Source organism: Hemitrygon akajei, chromosome 18 (genome assembly GCF_048418815.1).
Source record: "Hemitrygon akajei chromosome 18, sHemAka1.3, whole genome shotgun sequence".
Taxonomy (NCBI): domain Eukaryota; kingdom Metazoa; phylum Chordata; class Chondrichthyes; order Myliobatiformes; family Dasyatidae; genus Hemitrygon; species Hemitrygon akajei.
This window is the reverse complement of record NC_133141.1, coordinates 15,272,721-15,287,564: the sequence shown is the minus strand read 5'-3', so window position 1 is coordinate 15,287,564 and position 14,844 is coordinate 15,272,721. Positions and strand designations below refer to the sequence as shown.

Sequence of the window (14,844 nt, the reverse complement as noted above, 5' to 3'; positions counted from 1 at the left end):
CGAGTGGGGAGGTTGGTGAGGGATACCTTGGTGCTCAATGCCATCTATGACAGTGCACTCTACAACTGAGCATCAGGGCAGCCCTCATTGCATCCAAAATCTTGACCAAAATGTATTCAACAAAAGCAGAGGATTTCTTGAACAGGTGAGGTCTGACAGGATGTGGAAACAACAGCCAAAGCAGGATGAAAATGCTGATGAGAATGAATGTTATTATGCAGCAAGCAAAACAGTGCCCAATGAAAGCATTGATACAGACACACAGGGAGCATCACAACTCTGGGAAATGGGGCTGATGGTAACAGATGATGTAACTGAGTGCTTGTTAATTTCAAAACAGAGTATTAAAAATAGATGGGTATTTCTGATCAACAGGGATGGTACATAATGAGTGTTGTGACATGGAGTACAACATAAGGCTCTTACTAAGATCTTGTTCAGTTCTTCACATCCTGCAGGCTACCAGAATTGCAGGCTGTGTCCTGCACAGTATCAGAATATGGGGAGTGGCTGTAGAAGAGACTTTTCTTTTTCCACCCGGCTATAAGAACTGAAACTGAATAGCTAACCTGTGATTCAGGACCCTCCCCACTATCGAGAGCACCTTCAGAAGATAGTGCCTCAAAGAAGTGGCATCCGTCAGTAAGGACCCTTAACATCTAGGATAAGCTCTCTGCTCATTACTACCTTAAGGAAGGAGGTGAAGGTGTGTGAAGACCTACACCCTATGTTTTAGGAACAGCTTCTTCCCCTCCACCATCAGATTTCTGAACTGCCCCTGAACACTACCTCACTATTCCTTTTGTTTTGCCTTGTGTACTTTGCAATTTATATTAACTTTTTGTCTTTGCACTGTACTGCTGCTGCAAAACAAATTTCACTTCATATAGGGCAGTGATAATAAATGTCATTCTGATTCTGATAGTGGTCAGGTACGCAAGTCCCAACTGATTTCCAGCAATCCACTCTCATTTTTCCCAATAGCTTGATCTCAAGCAACAGATGTAGGATCCCAATTTTTATGTCAATTTAGAGCAGCTAACTGAATGCACAATCAGGGACTAAAACTCCAGTTAGTGTTGAATTCAGGTAAAGTAGTAAACCAGACAGTATAAGGCAATTCCTCTCCATTGTACACAGTCCTGGCAACTGAATTCAGAATGGAAGTGACTACCAGGCATGAAAGCTTATTGACTTGAAAGGCCAACTGTTACTCTCTCCATAGATGATGCCTGATTTGCTGACTAGTTCTAGCAGTCTCTGGTTTTATTTAATTCCACTAACTGCAGCTGAGCTGAATATTGGCTGGCATCTACAATGGGAAACCAAGGCCTCTAACCCTGTGTTGCAGTCTCACCCAAGACGACTTTCTTGTAGCTCTGCCCTTTCAACCACACAAACCACCAGGCAGGGGATGCTCACACAGTTACTATTCAAAACAAAGGCAAAACTCTCTTGCTGGTTCTATATCCCTTCCTGGAGCAGATCTCATATTGCACTTGTATGTCACATGTCACAGCTGTAGTTCAAAGGGGCAGGTGGAGAGGATGTTACCTATTGTGTAATGCTTTGATGGGGGCCATCCAAGGATAGCGAGAGCAATCCAGCCCAGTAGGACCCTTACACCTGTATTTCAATCAGATAAAGAGAAAGGTGAAAATCATAAGGAGGCACACATGCACACGATTAACGGTACCTATGGGCAACTTCACCACAATCCACAGCATCAGGACCTCGGCACCTGGTTTCACAGCAATACAAAAATAACAAGTAAAACCACAAAGCAGTGACAGTCTGGTTAGAAACACCAATTAAAATCCTGGGCGGATCTATTCGGAGAACTACACTTAACAAGTCTCTCCACATGCATTACCCATCTGTTGCTCATCAGAAAAAACTCAAACTCTAGAATCTTCATCCAACTGGGAGGTGGGTGACCAGATTGCCATTGTCTGCTCGAGAGAGAACCATACAACAGAGAAACAGGCTCCTTGGCTCACCTTATCCAGGCCAATGATGGTGCCTGTCTATGCCAATGCCACTTGGCTGCAATAGACTCTTACCCCTTTACTCCTTTCCTATTCATGGGGCTGTCCAATGCCTTTTAAACATTGTAATGGTATCTGCCTGCACCACTGCCTCTGGCAGCATGTTCCATATACCCACCACCACCTGTGTGGAAAACTTAGCGCTGAGATCTCCTTTAACTTTCTCCCCTGTGCTCTCTAGCCCTAGACTCTTCTACCCTGGAAAAAAAGATGATTCCACCCCAACCCAACCTATCCAGTCTCTCCTTAAAACAACAACTATCCATTACAGGCAACAGCCTGGTGAATCTCTTCTGCACTCCCTCTGTTGTGACCACATCCTTTCTGTAGTGTGGCAACCAGAACAGTACACAGTACTCCAAATGTGGTCTAATCAATGTTAAATACAGCTGCAACTTAACAGAGCTTTGTTCACTCTCTGTTCCTGGGCTGGATAAGATCAGAACCCTTTTCCTTACTATACTGTGGCAAAACCCAAGGCAGCATTACTAATACATGCAGACTTTTGGTCTGCTGTGTCGTTAGCTTCAGGGGTTTGGTTCCTGCCAACATTGAGTCTTTACACCCAACCCCCATAATGAATCCAGGTGGTTATTACTCATGCTGGAGGCTTAACGCTCTAGTACTGCCCAATTCTTGAAATTAGGTCTGATTCCATCAACTCAATGTCCAATGTAGACATTTCTGACAGGGGACCATTGTGTAATACATAATCTGAGTTGGGCACAAGTCCTGGACAATGTCTAACCTTTTGGTGGAGGGTGGAATGGAGGTGAGTGAGCTTATTCAACAAAGAGGTTATGCTTCCTCTCTAAACTCATCGTACGGGTTGTGATCATCCATAAAACTTAACCCCCTTGCCACACTACCATGCTCCTCTGTAACACTGAATTGTAAAAAAATGTTTATACCCCTGTCACACTGGTACTCACCCCACAGAACCTTCCCCTATTCAACACTGTTCTCCAACAGAAGAGTGCAAAGATATAAAAGCACACCACCTTTGAAGACTTAACCAGTCTGTGAATCCTTCCAGTACAGTGTTCTGCTAGGGAAAAGTGCAAAGAAACAAAAACAACAGCAATATTTGACAAATTTCAAAGGTTATTATTTGCACCCACCCCTGCGTGCAGTTCTCATGGCAGGGTTTGCATTCTTTGTTCTTGTCTGGATATTTGAAGATGAGACCTCTCTCTCCCTGGATTCCTTCAGGACACTTCTGCACACAGTTGGGTCCATCTTTATAATGAGCACACTGAAAGCAGTGAGCAGGTCCCTAAGAGAATGGAGAAATGGATGAAGTTGTATTTTGTTGGACAAATAACATCCTTTCACTCTTCTGCCCTCACTCCTCTGTAGTCAGACTTTTATTTTTCCAAAAACCTCTAAACTTTCTCATTCTCTTGGCTTTCCTTTCTCCCACAATCTAGGTTTCATACTAATTAATTACCTCATTAACCTTCCCAATCTTTTCAATCCAGGTAGCAGAGCAATTTTGTTCAGTTCTGCCGCTGTCTTTAAGGAATTTGTATATTCCTTTTGTGACCGCACGTGTTTCCTCCAGGTGCTCTGGTTTCTGCGCACCACATTCCCAAGATATACAGGTTTGTAAGTTGTGGGCATGCTGTGTTTGCGCTGGACACTTGAGGGCTGCCCCCAGCACATCCTTGGACTGTGTTGGTTGTTGATGCAAACAACACAATTCACTGTATGTTTCAATGCTACGATGTACATGTGACAAATAAGACCACTTCCTCTTTGGCTAATATATCAAGGCTAACAGTTCAGATATCTACAGCTGTGTACTTGATAACGACTAGCTAGTGATGGGTACCAGAGGTTGCCCTTGTCCACGTACCAAACTTAAGCCACACTCTGTCAGGACAGTGTTAACTACTTGTGTCCTTCCTGGAAGGTAACAATCAAAGAATAAAGGGAAGAAGCCAATCATTGCATTATATAAATCTTTGCATTTATATAATTCTTTAATATAGTAAAAATATTCTGGGGACTTCACAAGAACATTATCAAGGGATCTGGAGTTTGTGCAGGAATGTGGTATTGAGATTGAAAATCAGCCATGATATTACTGAATGACAGAGTGGGCACATCAGGCTATTGCAGATGGTCAAAACCTTGGTCAAGGAGGTGAGTCTTAAGGAAGATCTTAAAAGAGGGAAAGAGAAATGGAGAGGTTCAGCAGGGCAAAGCAATTGGAAGAAAGGCTGTTTGTGATAGACTTCTTAAATTTAACAGGCTAATGTGCTGGAACACATCAGGGTTAAGATATAGGCAGTGTTGGAGCCTTTGACAAACATTAGGATAGATCATGTCCCCAAGGTCAGATAGGATATACCCCAGGTTACTACGGGAAGCAAGGGGAAGAGATTGCTGGGGCATTGCCAATGGTCTTAGCATCCTCACTGGCTACAGGAGTAGCACCAGAGATTGGAGAATGGAAAATGTTGTTCCATTGTTTGAGAAAAGTTATAGGGATAATTCTGGTAATTATAGACCAGTGAGCCCTATGTCAATGGTGAGCAAACTATTGGAGAGCATTCTTAGGAACAGGATTTACAAGTATCTAGAGAAACTTAGTCCGATTAGGGACAGTCAGCATGGCTTTGTGAGGGGCAGATCCTGCTGTGTATGACTGTTGATACTACATTTTGCACCTTGGTCCCAAAGGAACGCTGTTCCATTTGGCTGTATTCATGGGTAGTCATACATAATTGAATGACAATCAAACTTGAACTTGAAATCATCAAGTCTGGAGAGGCGACATAGCCAGGAGAGAGAACATGGAGAAAGAGTGAAATAATAAGAAAATTTGTTTTGTTTTCAGTTACCTGGGATTGTATGTTAAGTGTTTCTGTGGAATAAGGTATTTGGTATTTGGGTGGTGAACTGGTGCAGTATGGACCCCTCCACAAACCATCTGCCCAACCAGGAAAGTGGTGCCAAGTGCCAAGTAAGCTGTAAAATTCTACGATTTTCATTTGAATTGATAGAAATAAAATCGCAGCAGCCATCCTGTGTTGGAAGCTTGCTACGACTGATACAATTAGCTTCCTACTGTCAATGTCTAAACACTACAAATTGCAAAGCCCAAAACAACTAGCCTTATAGGAAGGGCAGGGTGCAAGACATCATTCAAAGAGACAGTAGCACTTTTGATAGACCATTTCAAAATGCAGTCACTGTCCGTCTTTATCTTTGCAGCTTCTTGAGATTTTCCTCTAAGTTTGGTTGTGCCAAGCAGTTGGTACCTATCCTAGTCACTGGCACCTGCAGGAGTGGGTGCCACTTGATGGGAATTCTGCAGCCAGCTGTTGTACAGGAATTTGCAGATGTCTCCAGACAAGAAACGGTATCAATCTCCACCACACTTTCACAATCCAGAAGCAACTGAACATGGAATATGAAAACCAAAGCAAAAATTCGGTTCAGTTCTACTCCAGGTTTCCCCTTACCGTTCCATTGCAGGTGGGTCCTCCCTTGATCTTCTTGCACTCTGGGTGACATGGCATACACGTGGAGCCCTCGGCGTACTCTCGTTGCGCTCTGTGGAGAGAACAGTAGTGTATATACTGATTCCGTAACACCATTGACACCGGATTTACACCTTTGATCTTCACATCCAGCCATGAACTTATTGTTGATAAGCAAGAGGGTCAAATGTTACCAAAGGTAGGTGGGAACACAGTATGAGGTTATAATCAAATCAGCCATGAGGTGATTATTGAATGACAGATGAGGCTCAAGAGGTGGAGTGGCTGACTCCTGCTCTTAATTCATATGTAACTACACAGTTGCAGTATCAGAACGGGTGAGTACAGATCTGAATACTGGCCCACACTCCAGCAGCCTTGCACTCCTCTGCACAAGCCAGAGTCCCTGTCTCAAACAACTTAGCCAACAGCCTTCTCCAACTGTTGCAAGCTAAGTCACAGATGCCTGGGGATGCCTGCGTCTTTTTGACTCAGTAGAATTTTCAGCACACGAAGAAGCTGTTGCTCTGTGCCAGCATTTCTCCTCCCACACGATTTCATCTTTTCCCCCCTATCACCATCTCCTATTCTTTCCTCCCTTGTGTGCTTCCTCCTAAACCTATCTCTGCTGTTCATGCCATCTCCTCCCTGGTGTCACCTTTCAGGTGAGACCGTGGCCCCATGTCCTGTTTCCAGTCATTCAGCTGAATGTTACAAACCCATTTGAGTCTATCTGGAGCCCAATGGCCTCAGGTCCCGACACACCCTTTCACCTTTATCCCGCTGAACAATGGCTTCATTTATTCTTCAGTTCACTGCTGTTTGTGGATGTAAAGTTCCTTACATTACAACAGCAAGTAATTCCTGGAATGTGAAGCCTTCTGGGACATTTCAGAAGGACGTTATCATTAAAATTAAACTTGAAATGAGATGCTTTGCAGGTTGGGTTGGAGGAGTAGCAGACCTACTTCAGAGGTTGAGAGCAAATTGACAGGAAACGCTGACAAATGAGCAGGTGAAAATACTGATGAAACGTCTTTGACCTGAAACATTAACTGTTTCCTTTTACTGCAAATGCTGAGTATTTCTAGCACTTTCTAATTTTACTTCAGATTTCCAGCATTAGCCAATTTTGAGCTAACTCACAGCTTCCAGAGGAATGTTTCACACCACTTACCAAATTAGATAGGACTGTGGTATTCTTGAGGTAAAGACTACAATTTAGTAGATGAAGGGAAATGAGAAATGAACAGGCATCAAGAGTAACAGTAATGTATTTCAGGAAGTGACTACCAATCATACAGTGAGTGTTACAGTCACTTACCCCTCCTGGAAATGGCAGCTGCTCACACAGGTTCCACCACGTCTATAGAAGGCACAGGATAAACACTGGCTTGGGCCTGGACCCCAGCAACCATCACTAGAACACAAGGGATCACACACCTTCTTTTCTGCCTCTGTGGGGAAAAAAATAACATCAGCACAAGCATGCAACAAATTTAATCCAGGATTAAACCTAGCTCAATTCTATGAAGCACCTTTAGCAAAGGGCACAGATATTGTTTTCTAAATTTAAGAATATCCTCAAGGCAATCAGAAGGCCAAAGGTGAAATGAGTTTCTATCTGAGATATCTGGAAGAGTCACAACAAACTTCCAAAGGTCATCTGTGGGATCAGCAAAGAATCACACCTTCCAGAGGAATTTTTCACACCTCTTACTAAATTAGAGGGACTTCACCACCAACTTCCCTCTCTCAGTTCCTTTCTGAAACTACCACAGCATCCAACTTGTGCCTCATCTGGAAATACAGAGTGCCACAGGATTTGGGTTTAAGACCAGAATCAGGCCATTGGCCCATTAAGTCTACTCCACCATTCAGTTATGTCTGATGTTGTTTACAACCCCATTATCTCACCTTTAACCTCTTTATCCCTTAACCCTTTTACCCATGAAGAACCAAAGAGGACCCCAGTAGCTGATTCATCTTCAGGAAATAGTGTGATATTGCTACACCCAATTTCCTCCCCAGCTCTCTCAGACTCAATCAGTTTGCCATAGTTTCCAGTATTAGCTTAATCTATTTGTATCTTTTCACAATTTAATGCTTCCATCTTTGTTTATAATGCTGCCTATCTTTGTGCCATCAGGAGACTTCAAAGTTCAAAGTAAATTTATTATCAAAGTACATATATGTCACTATATACAAACCTAAGATCTGTTTTCTTGTGGGCATTCACAGTATGTACAAAGAAACACAATATAATCAATGAAAAAATGCACACAAGACAAACAAACAACCAATATACAGAAAACAACAAACTATTCAAATACAAAAAGTAAAAAGTACAACAAAATAATGATAATAAAAAATAAATAAGCAATAAATATGGAGAACATAAGATGAAGAGTCTTTGAAAGTGAGTCCATAGTTTGTGGGAACAGTTCAGTGTAGGGTTGGGTGAATGAAGTTATCCCCTCTAGTTCAAGATCCTCACGGTTGGGGAGTAATAACTACTCCTCTATCTCCTTCCTGATGGCAACAGCAAGAAGAGAGCATGACCTGGGTGGTGGGGGTCCCTGATGATGGATGCTGTTTTACTTAGGTACATAACTTCCTCTCCCATGCAAATCATTTATAAATATGGTGAATAGTTATGTTAACAAAGCAGATCCTTATGGGCTATCATTGGTCACATCGTGCTAATGTGAGTAATAGCTAGTCGCTGTCTCCTGCCCTCGGCTAATCTCCCAGCCTGCTCAATAATGGGCCTTCCATTCCATGAGCTTCAACTTTTAGTTGATTTCATCAAATGGAAAATCCATATAAGTATCATCCATCAACATTCCCATCCACTGATTTAGTAACCTCCACACAAAATTCAATCACATTTGTGAAATGATCTATCCTTTATAAATCTATGCTGTCCTCCTTTGATCAACTAAAAATTTTCAGGAGGTTTAGTCACTATCTTCACATGTAAACACTAGGAACTTCCCAACCACTGGAAGGTTAACTGATCTCAGATTCCTGATTTGCTTTTCTCATTTTTTCTGTAAAGAAGAATAATACATACAAAATTTTTATCTAATAGGAGCAGTTTCCAAATAAAGAAAACTTTGAATGGTCATGCAATGTTGTCACCAAGGTCCTTTGAACCATGGGTTGGGAATCATTTGATCCTGGGAGTTTATCATTTTTTATCATTGTTATTGTGCTCAAATCCTATCCTCTGCTACCTAAACAACGTTAATGGTGGTTGTCTTTCCAACTCTGGAATTCTCTCCCAAAACCTCTGCAACCTCTCCCACCCTTTCCATCTCTCTGTAAAACCTACCCCTTTGACCAAGTTTTTGATAGTGTTAAGAATGATGAACAACTCTGATGGGCAGAAGGGTACAGAATCGCCAATTCCCCCCCCCTTTGGAGAATCGCAAATCGCTACTATTCCGATGCTGTTATCAAGGAAGTGAGAGAGACACAGGAAAGCTGCCAGGGCAGTTGTTATTGATAACAGCTCATGAAAATTAATGAGAGAGACAATTCAGAGATACACAAAGTGGAATGTCTCCTACCAACAAAAGAGAGCGGAACCATTGATTACTGCTAGTGTCTTTTGGAGAAGGTTTGTGTACTTGGTACTGTTCTATTCATTGAAACCCCTCAGGGGGCAACCAGAGTGGGCTAGTTTGATGGGTTACATCATCTCAACCTGATTGACACCTGAGTGGGGATAAAAGTAAGGTCTGGGGAACACCCCTCAGACGCACCAGGAGGAACGCTAGTGAGCATCAGAACCCCCACGAGACAGGGTGGGAGACCGGAAACCGAACGGAGGGTCGGTAAATTTTAACTCACAGGGTTTTTGTAGCGAGACCGGTGGGGGCTTGTGTGTGTGTCCACCCTTGCCTGGGTGACGAGTCCACCACGGAAGAACGGTCTAGCTAAAGGTCGGAGGGGTCATACGTGAATGGCCACAGCAACAACGCATTGACGGATCAAAAATCGTAAAGGAAAGTTGGCAAGTCAATAGCTGTTACTGTTCTCTTTCTCTCTCTCTCCAACAATTGAAACACCGCGACCAACAACTACCGCAGCCGGCATGAACTGAACTGAACTTTATATTTCCATCTGACAATTCATTATCCCCTAGACAACGATAGAGCTTATTTCTTATTGATTATTATTATACCCGCACTTTTAGGTTTAGTATTGATGACGTATATTATCTGTATATTTGCATTGATATTATTTTTGTGTATTTTTACTAATAAATACTGTTGAAAATAGTATCACCAGACTCCAACGGACACTTCTATCTTTGCTGGTAACACACCCAGTTACGGGGTTCGTAACAATAGCCTGACCACATACATGGCTGGGTGTCAAAATTCATCAAATTATTGCTCCTCTGACAAGGTATAGAGAAAGGTGGTAGAGTAAATGCAAGTTGTTGAGCTGTGGAGAGAATGCTGTTCCCCACCACCACCATCCTGCATTACCCACTTACCACACCCCGTGATCACTCCCACTATCCCAAGCTCACTCACGGCAGATTCTTCCTTGCTTGTTTTCCTTGATGATTGGGGACTGAGGGGGAGCCCTCAGGCGATACAGCACTGTCCAATTCAGCGTGTTGTAGTAGCAGAGCTGCTTATTGTAGGCCACATACACATTCCCAGCGCCAATTTCCTTCAGTGATTGAAACCCAAGAGACGTCACATTCTGCAGCTTCATGATCATCAAGGACAAGCCGCGGCTAGAAAAGACACCAGGGAGTCGAGTGAGAGGTCAGGAGCTCTGTTCTGGTCGCTCCCCACTTAATTTTGCCCAACGCTTCCCCCGGTACTCACAATAAAACACTGACCAGCAACTGACTGTGGAGGGAATCCCACATTCCAGTACACTGATGCATTGGAGCTTTTGCCAGGTCCTCATGGGCCCATTCCCACAGTGCATCAGGGCAGAAAATGTAACAAGACTCTCTTCTCACCTCCCTGCCTCGTCACCCCAAGCTGCAGTGGTTGAGGTTCAATTCCAGTTGCTGTCCTGTAAGGAGATCTCCCTATGACCACTTGAGCTTCCTCCCACATTTCAAAGATGCCCGAGTTGGTATTAGTTGGCTGTGGGTACCGGAATCATGGCAACACTTGTGGGCACTAAGACATCCTTGGACTGTGTTGGTCATTGCCACAAACAATGCGTTTCACTGTATGTTTCAATGTACATGTGATAAATAGAGCTCATTTGTTTCATGATCTCTTCTAATGGCCCTGGATTGGAGGGTTACTACAATCCACATGAACCAGTACTTTGCCCAACAATCTGCTCTTCACTTTCTGAAAGTGAGCACGGGGAAGAAGGACGGCAATGAGGAGGAAGAAGGGGGTGGACTGAGTGAAGGGACAAACGTCCAGAGCCCATCTGATTCTAACCCGATTTCCACAAACGATGAGCTGTCGCGCAATTTGTAAATGACACGCCACCCACAACCAACAATCGGCACAGCACTGCACTTTTCAATGTCTCAATGTCACCAAGACCAAGGAGATGGTGGTGGACTTTAGGAGATCTAGGCCTCATATGGAGCCAGTGATCATTAATGGAGAATGTGTGGAGCAGGTTAAGACCTACAAGTATCTGGGAGTACAGTTGGACGAGAAGCTAGACTGGACTGCCAACACAGATGCCTTGTGCAGGAAGGCACAGAGTCGACTGTACTTCCTTAGAAGGTTGGCGTCATTCAATGTCTGCAGTGAGATGCTGATGATGTTCTATAGGTCAGTTGTTGAGAGCGCCCTCTTCTTTGTGGTGGCGTGTTGGGGAGGAAGCATTAAGAAGAAGGACGCCTCACGTCTTAATAAGCTGATAAGGAAGGCGGGCTCTGTCGTGGGCAAAGTACTGGAGAGTTTAACATCGGTAGCTGAGCGAAGGGCGCTGAGTAGGCTACGGTCAATTATGGAAAACCCTGAACATCCTCTACATAGCACCATCCAGAGACAGAGAAGCAGTTTCAGCGACAGGTTACTGTCGATGCAATGCTCCTCAGACAGGATGAAGAGGTCAATACTCCCCAATGCCATTAGGCTTTACAATTCAACTGCCAGGACTTAAGAACTTTTTTTAAAGCTATTATTAATGCTTTTTGAGTTAGTGTTTTAGATGCATATCATATTATTACTGAGTTAAGTATTGTATGTAATGAGTTTTTTGCTATAACAAGTGTATGGGACATTGGAAAAATGTTGAATTTCCCCATGGGGATGAATAAAGTATCTATCTATCTATCTATCTATCTATCTTTTCATGCACAGCTTCTTAGAGTGCTTACTTGTAAAGTGTCCTTCCTCCAATAGTAGTTAGATTGGAAAAGACACTGAAATTCTCCAGGCTTTCTGGCCAGGACTGGATATTCAAGTAACCTGAAAATGGGAAGAACACATTAAGTGATTTGAAATACCAGTGAGCTGATCATACTCTCAAACACCAGTCCAGATTCAATATGTTTCTGCCTTAAATCGTTCCAAATAGCCTATAGTGCAAGACTCTTTCTTTAAGCCTTCTTTTAATGCTTGCTTGAGAATACAGTCTTCTGTCAGTATCCGGTAAAGACATAGACAGGAAAGGCCTGTGGGTGAATGTTACTTTTGCCCCCACTCTGCCCCTTTATCTGCTTTGGAGGCCTAATGCACTCACTCAGCAACCCTTTGGGCCTGTGGCTGGAATGAGCCTCACTGTGTTAGCACTAATGTTCAGCCAGTCAGGCCTGTGTACTGACAGAAGCTGGAACACTATCAGAACAGTACATCTGGAGCAGGTTACAAGGGCGGCACTTAAACACCGCAGACCCTTGCTTAATCTAAGGAAAAGCAACATACAATCATATCATGAACTCCATGTCCATTAGGCCAGTACCAGAGTGGGCTGGGGCTTGAGGTAAATCAGAAATGGATAGCAGTTTTTTACAGCCCCAGGCAGATCCCCTCGACAGTAATCCAGAACAGCTTTGAACCTGAAGAGTCACCTTAGATTAAGATTGAGCTACTAGGTCCCACACCAGAACTTTAACCATCTTTTTAAGGTGCCTACCTGTTATCTCCTGAACAGTCTGAAATACCTTCAGCTTTTCTGGATCCAGACGTGCAGTTTTGTGGTACGGGTCCCTAAAACCAGGTAAAAAGGCAGGGGAAAATTCAATTGGAAAATTAAAGATTTGTCCAGCCCTTAAAAATCTAATTCATCAGCAAAAGTACTTGGGAAAAAGTCTCAAAACACTGGGATAATTCCATATTGAAGCAACTCCCTGCTGTCAAATCTCAAATATATAAAAACACTTCTGAACGCTGTATTCAAACAAATTGAAAGCTTGGAGGAAGAGGGTAGTTTTCAACTGATTTTAATTGATGCTTCAATGAGAGTTGAAAATGGTTTATTGTCATGAGGTGCGACTCCAACGAGCTACTCAAATAACTTGGTTGATAAGAGACAAACCAAAGATCTTGGGTTTGACGTCAGTCAGATCAGTGGTTGGATGGTTACAACTGACCTGATTGTTTTAGGACACAATCAGAGTATTACATCCAATCCTGGTCACATCTTTCAGGAAGGATGTGAGGTTCTTAGAAAGGGCATGGAAGAGGTTCACTGCAATGGTTCCGAGGGACACCAGTTCAAAGTAAAATAAGGACATGAGGAAAATCTTCTTGTTTATGCTAAGTCTGGTTATGGTTTGGAAACAGAGTCAATCACAGCTTTCAAAGGGGAATCAGAAAGACACTGAAGGAAGGATAATTCATAAGGCTACTGGGAATGGGACTGATTGCAAGACTTTATAAGGAGTTGATGTGGACTCCTTGCTGAACAATTCTGTGATTGTAACTTAAAGACAACAGGGAGGGTACATTGCTGGGAGATGTGATTTGGTGAGAGAAACACTCTCTTATTTACCATTCAGCTCTCCTTCACAACATCCACCAAGCAAGCTGAAAAAGTTACCATGGTCCCAGCTCCTTCAAAATGACAAACTTGAACCAAGATTTGCACAGGATGGGACTGACTCCAGCTTCTCTTGCAATCTTTTTTTTACACCCCTATCACTGTGCATTCCCCAAGCCGCAGCATGTACTTCCTTCACAAACAAGAGAAAATTTGCAGATGCTGGAAATCCAGGCAACACACACAAAGTGCTGGAGGAACGTAGCAAGCCAGGCAGCATTTAGGAAAAGAGTACAGTCGACATTTCGGGCTGAGACACTTTAGCAGGACTGGAGAGTACTTTGACTCCTGACCTTTTTTTCTCCAGACCTGATGAAGGATCTTGGCCCGAAACGTTGACTGTACTCTTTTCCATAGATGCTGCCTGACCTGCTGAGTTACTCCAGCATTTGGTGTGTGTTACATGTACTTCCTTACATAACTGAGACTGATGATGCACACAAGCAAGGCCGCATGCCTCTCCATCACCAGGGTTACACAGTGTTCTCAGTATTACACCGCCTGTCATTTCCATCCAGGGGAATGTCAGTGCTTCTTACCCCTCGATCCCCGTGATGAGGAAATCAAGGTTGCCGGTGATCTTGGTGCAGTTGATGAACTTGTCGATGTTTTTTGAATCCACAGTCTGATATCGATTGCCAGCCCCAGTACCTTCGCAAGCTGTGCAAACAAGGAAGCAGAAGGGACATTTGAGGAAATGTACTGGGTGGAGATCCTCCAAGAACCGATGCCCTCTGGAGTCTGGCAGTCAGTTCACTAAGTGGCAATACTTAGTATTTGTGGACAGCAGCACAAGGCTTGTGTTGCTCTTAACCAGAGGACATCAGCGTGTCCAAAATTCCCTGAAGACTTGTTCCACTTCAGAGACTTGTGCACACAACAAACGCTGTCACACGTGCAGTGCTGTTTTATTGGAGGTCTTAGCTTCTGAATAAGATAGATAAGATCTCTCCAATGTTTCTCCCAATGTTTATCCCTCAATCAAATCTCTGAAACAGATTATCTGAGGCTGATCCAATTGCTGCTTCTGGGAGATTGCTGCCCACAGAATGGGTGTCTTGCAATTATAACCAGACTTAGGAGGTACTCTTATCAGATTTGAAGAATCTGGGTCATTTCAAGGCCATAAAAAGTGCTATTGAAATGCAAGTTCTCTTGCCCTTCAAATCTTTAACTCCCAAGTTAATTATCCCAACCAAAGTAGTAATCACTTGTTAAAAATATCCACAAAGTGTCTGTCCGGGCTTTTATTACGTATCCACCTGTAAGAATGCATCAAACAAAGAGACAGCAAAGGGTAAAATGACAAA

General features: G+C 43.2%; 1 protein-coding gene across 2 annotated transcripts in view; it reads right to left on the bottom strand.

The window, feature by feature from the left end:
* The window catches only part of LOC140741132 (receptor tyrosine-protein kinase erbB-4-like), a 138,778-nt gene that overhangs the window by 34,028 nt on the left and 89,906 nt on the right, over positions 1 to 14,844 (bottom strand). The window contains exons 9-16 of one of the 2 annotated variants that reach the window (XM_073070942.1): positions 14,074 to 14,194; positions 12,629 to 12,702; positions 11,871 to 11,961; positions 10,090 to 10,298; positions 6,864 to 6,996; positions 5,522 to 5,612; positions 3,170 to 3,324; positions 1,697 to 1,741 (exon numbers count right to left, since the gene is read on the bottom strand). In XM_073070942.1, coding sequence (XP_072927043.1) covers positions 1,697 to 1,741; positions 3,170 to 3,324; positions 5,522 to 5,612; positions 6,864 to 6,996; positions 10,090 to 10,298; positions 11,871 to 11,961; positions 12,629 to 12,702; positions 14,074 to 14,194 — 919 coding nt within the window. Of the gene's footprint in view, positions 1 to 1,554; positions 1,627 to 1,696; positions 1,742 to 3,169; positions 3,325 to 5,521; positions 5,613 to 6,863; positions 6,997 to 10,089; positions 10,299 to 11,870; positions 11,962 to 12,628; positions 12,703 to 14,073; positions 14,195 to 14,844 lie in introns of both variants that reach the window. The other variant, XM_073070941.1, reaches the window with a different exon arrangement.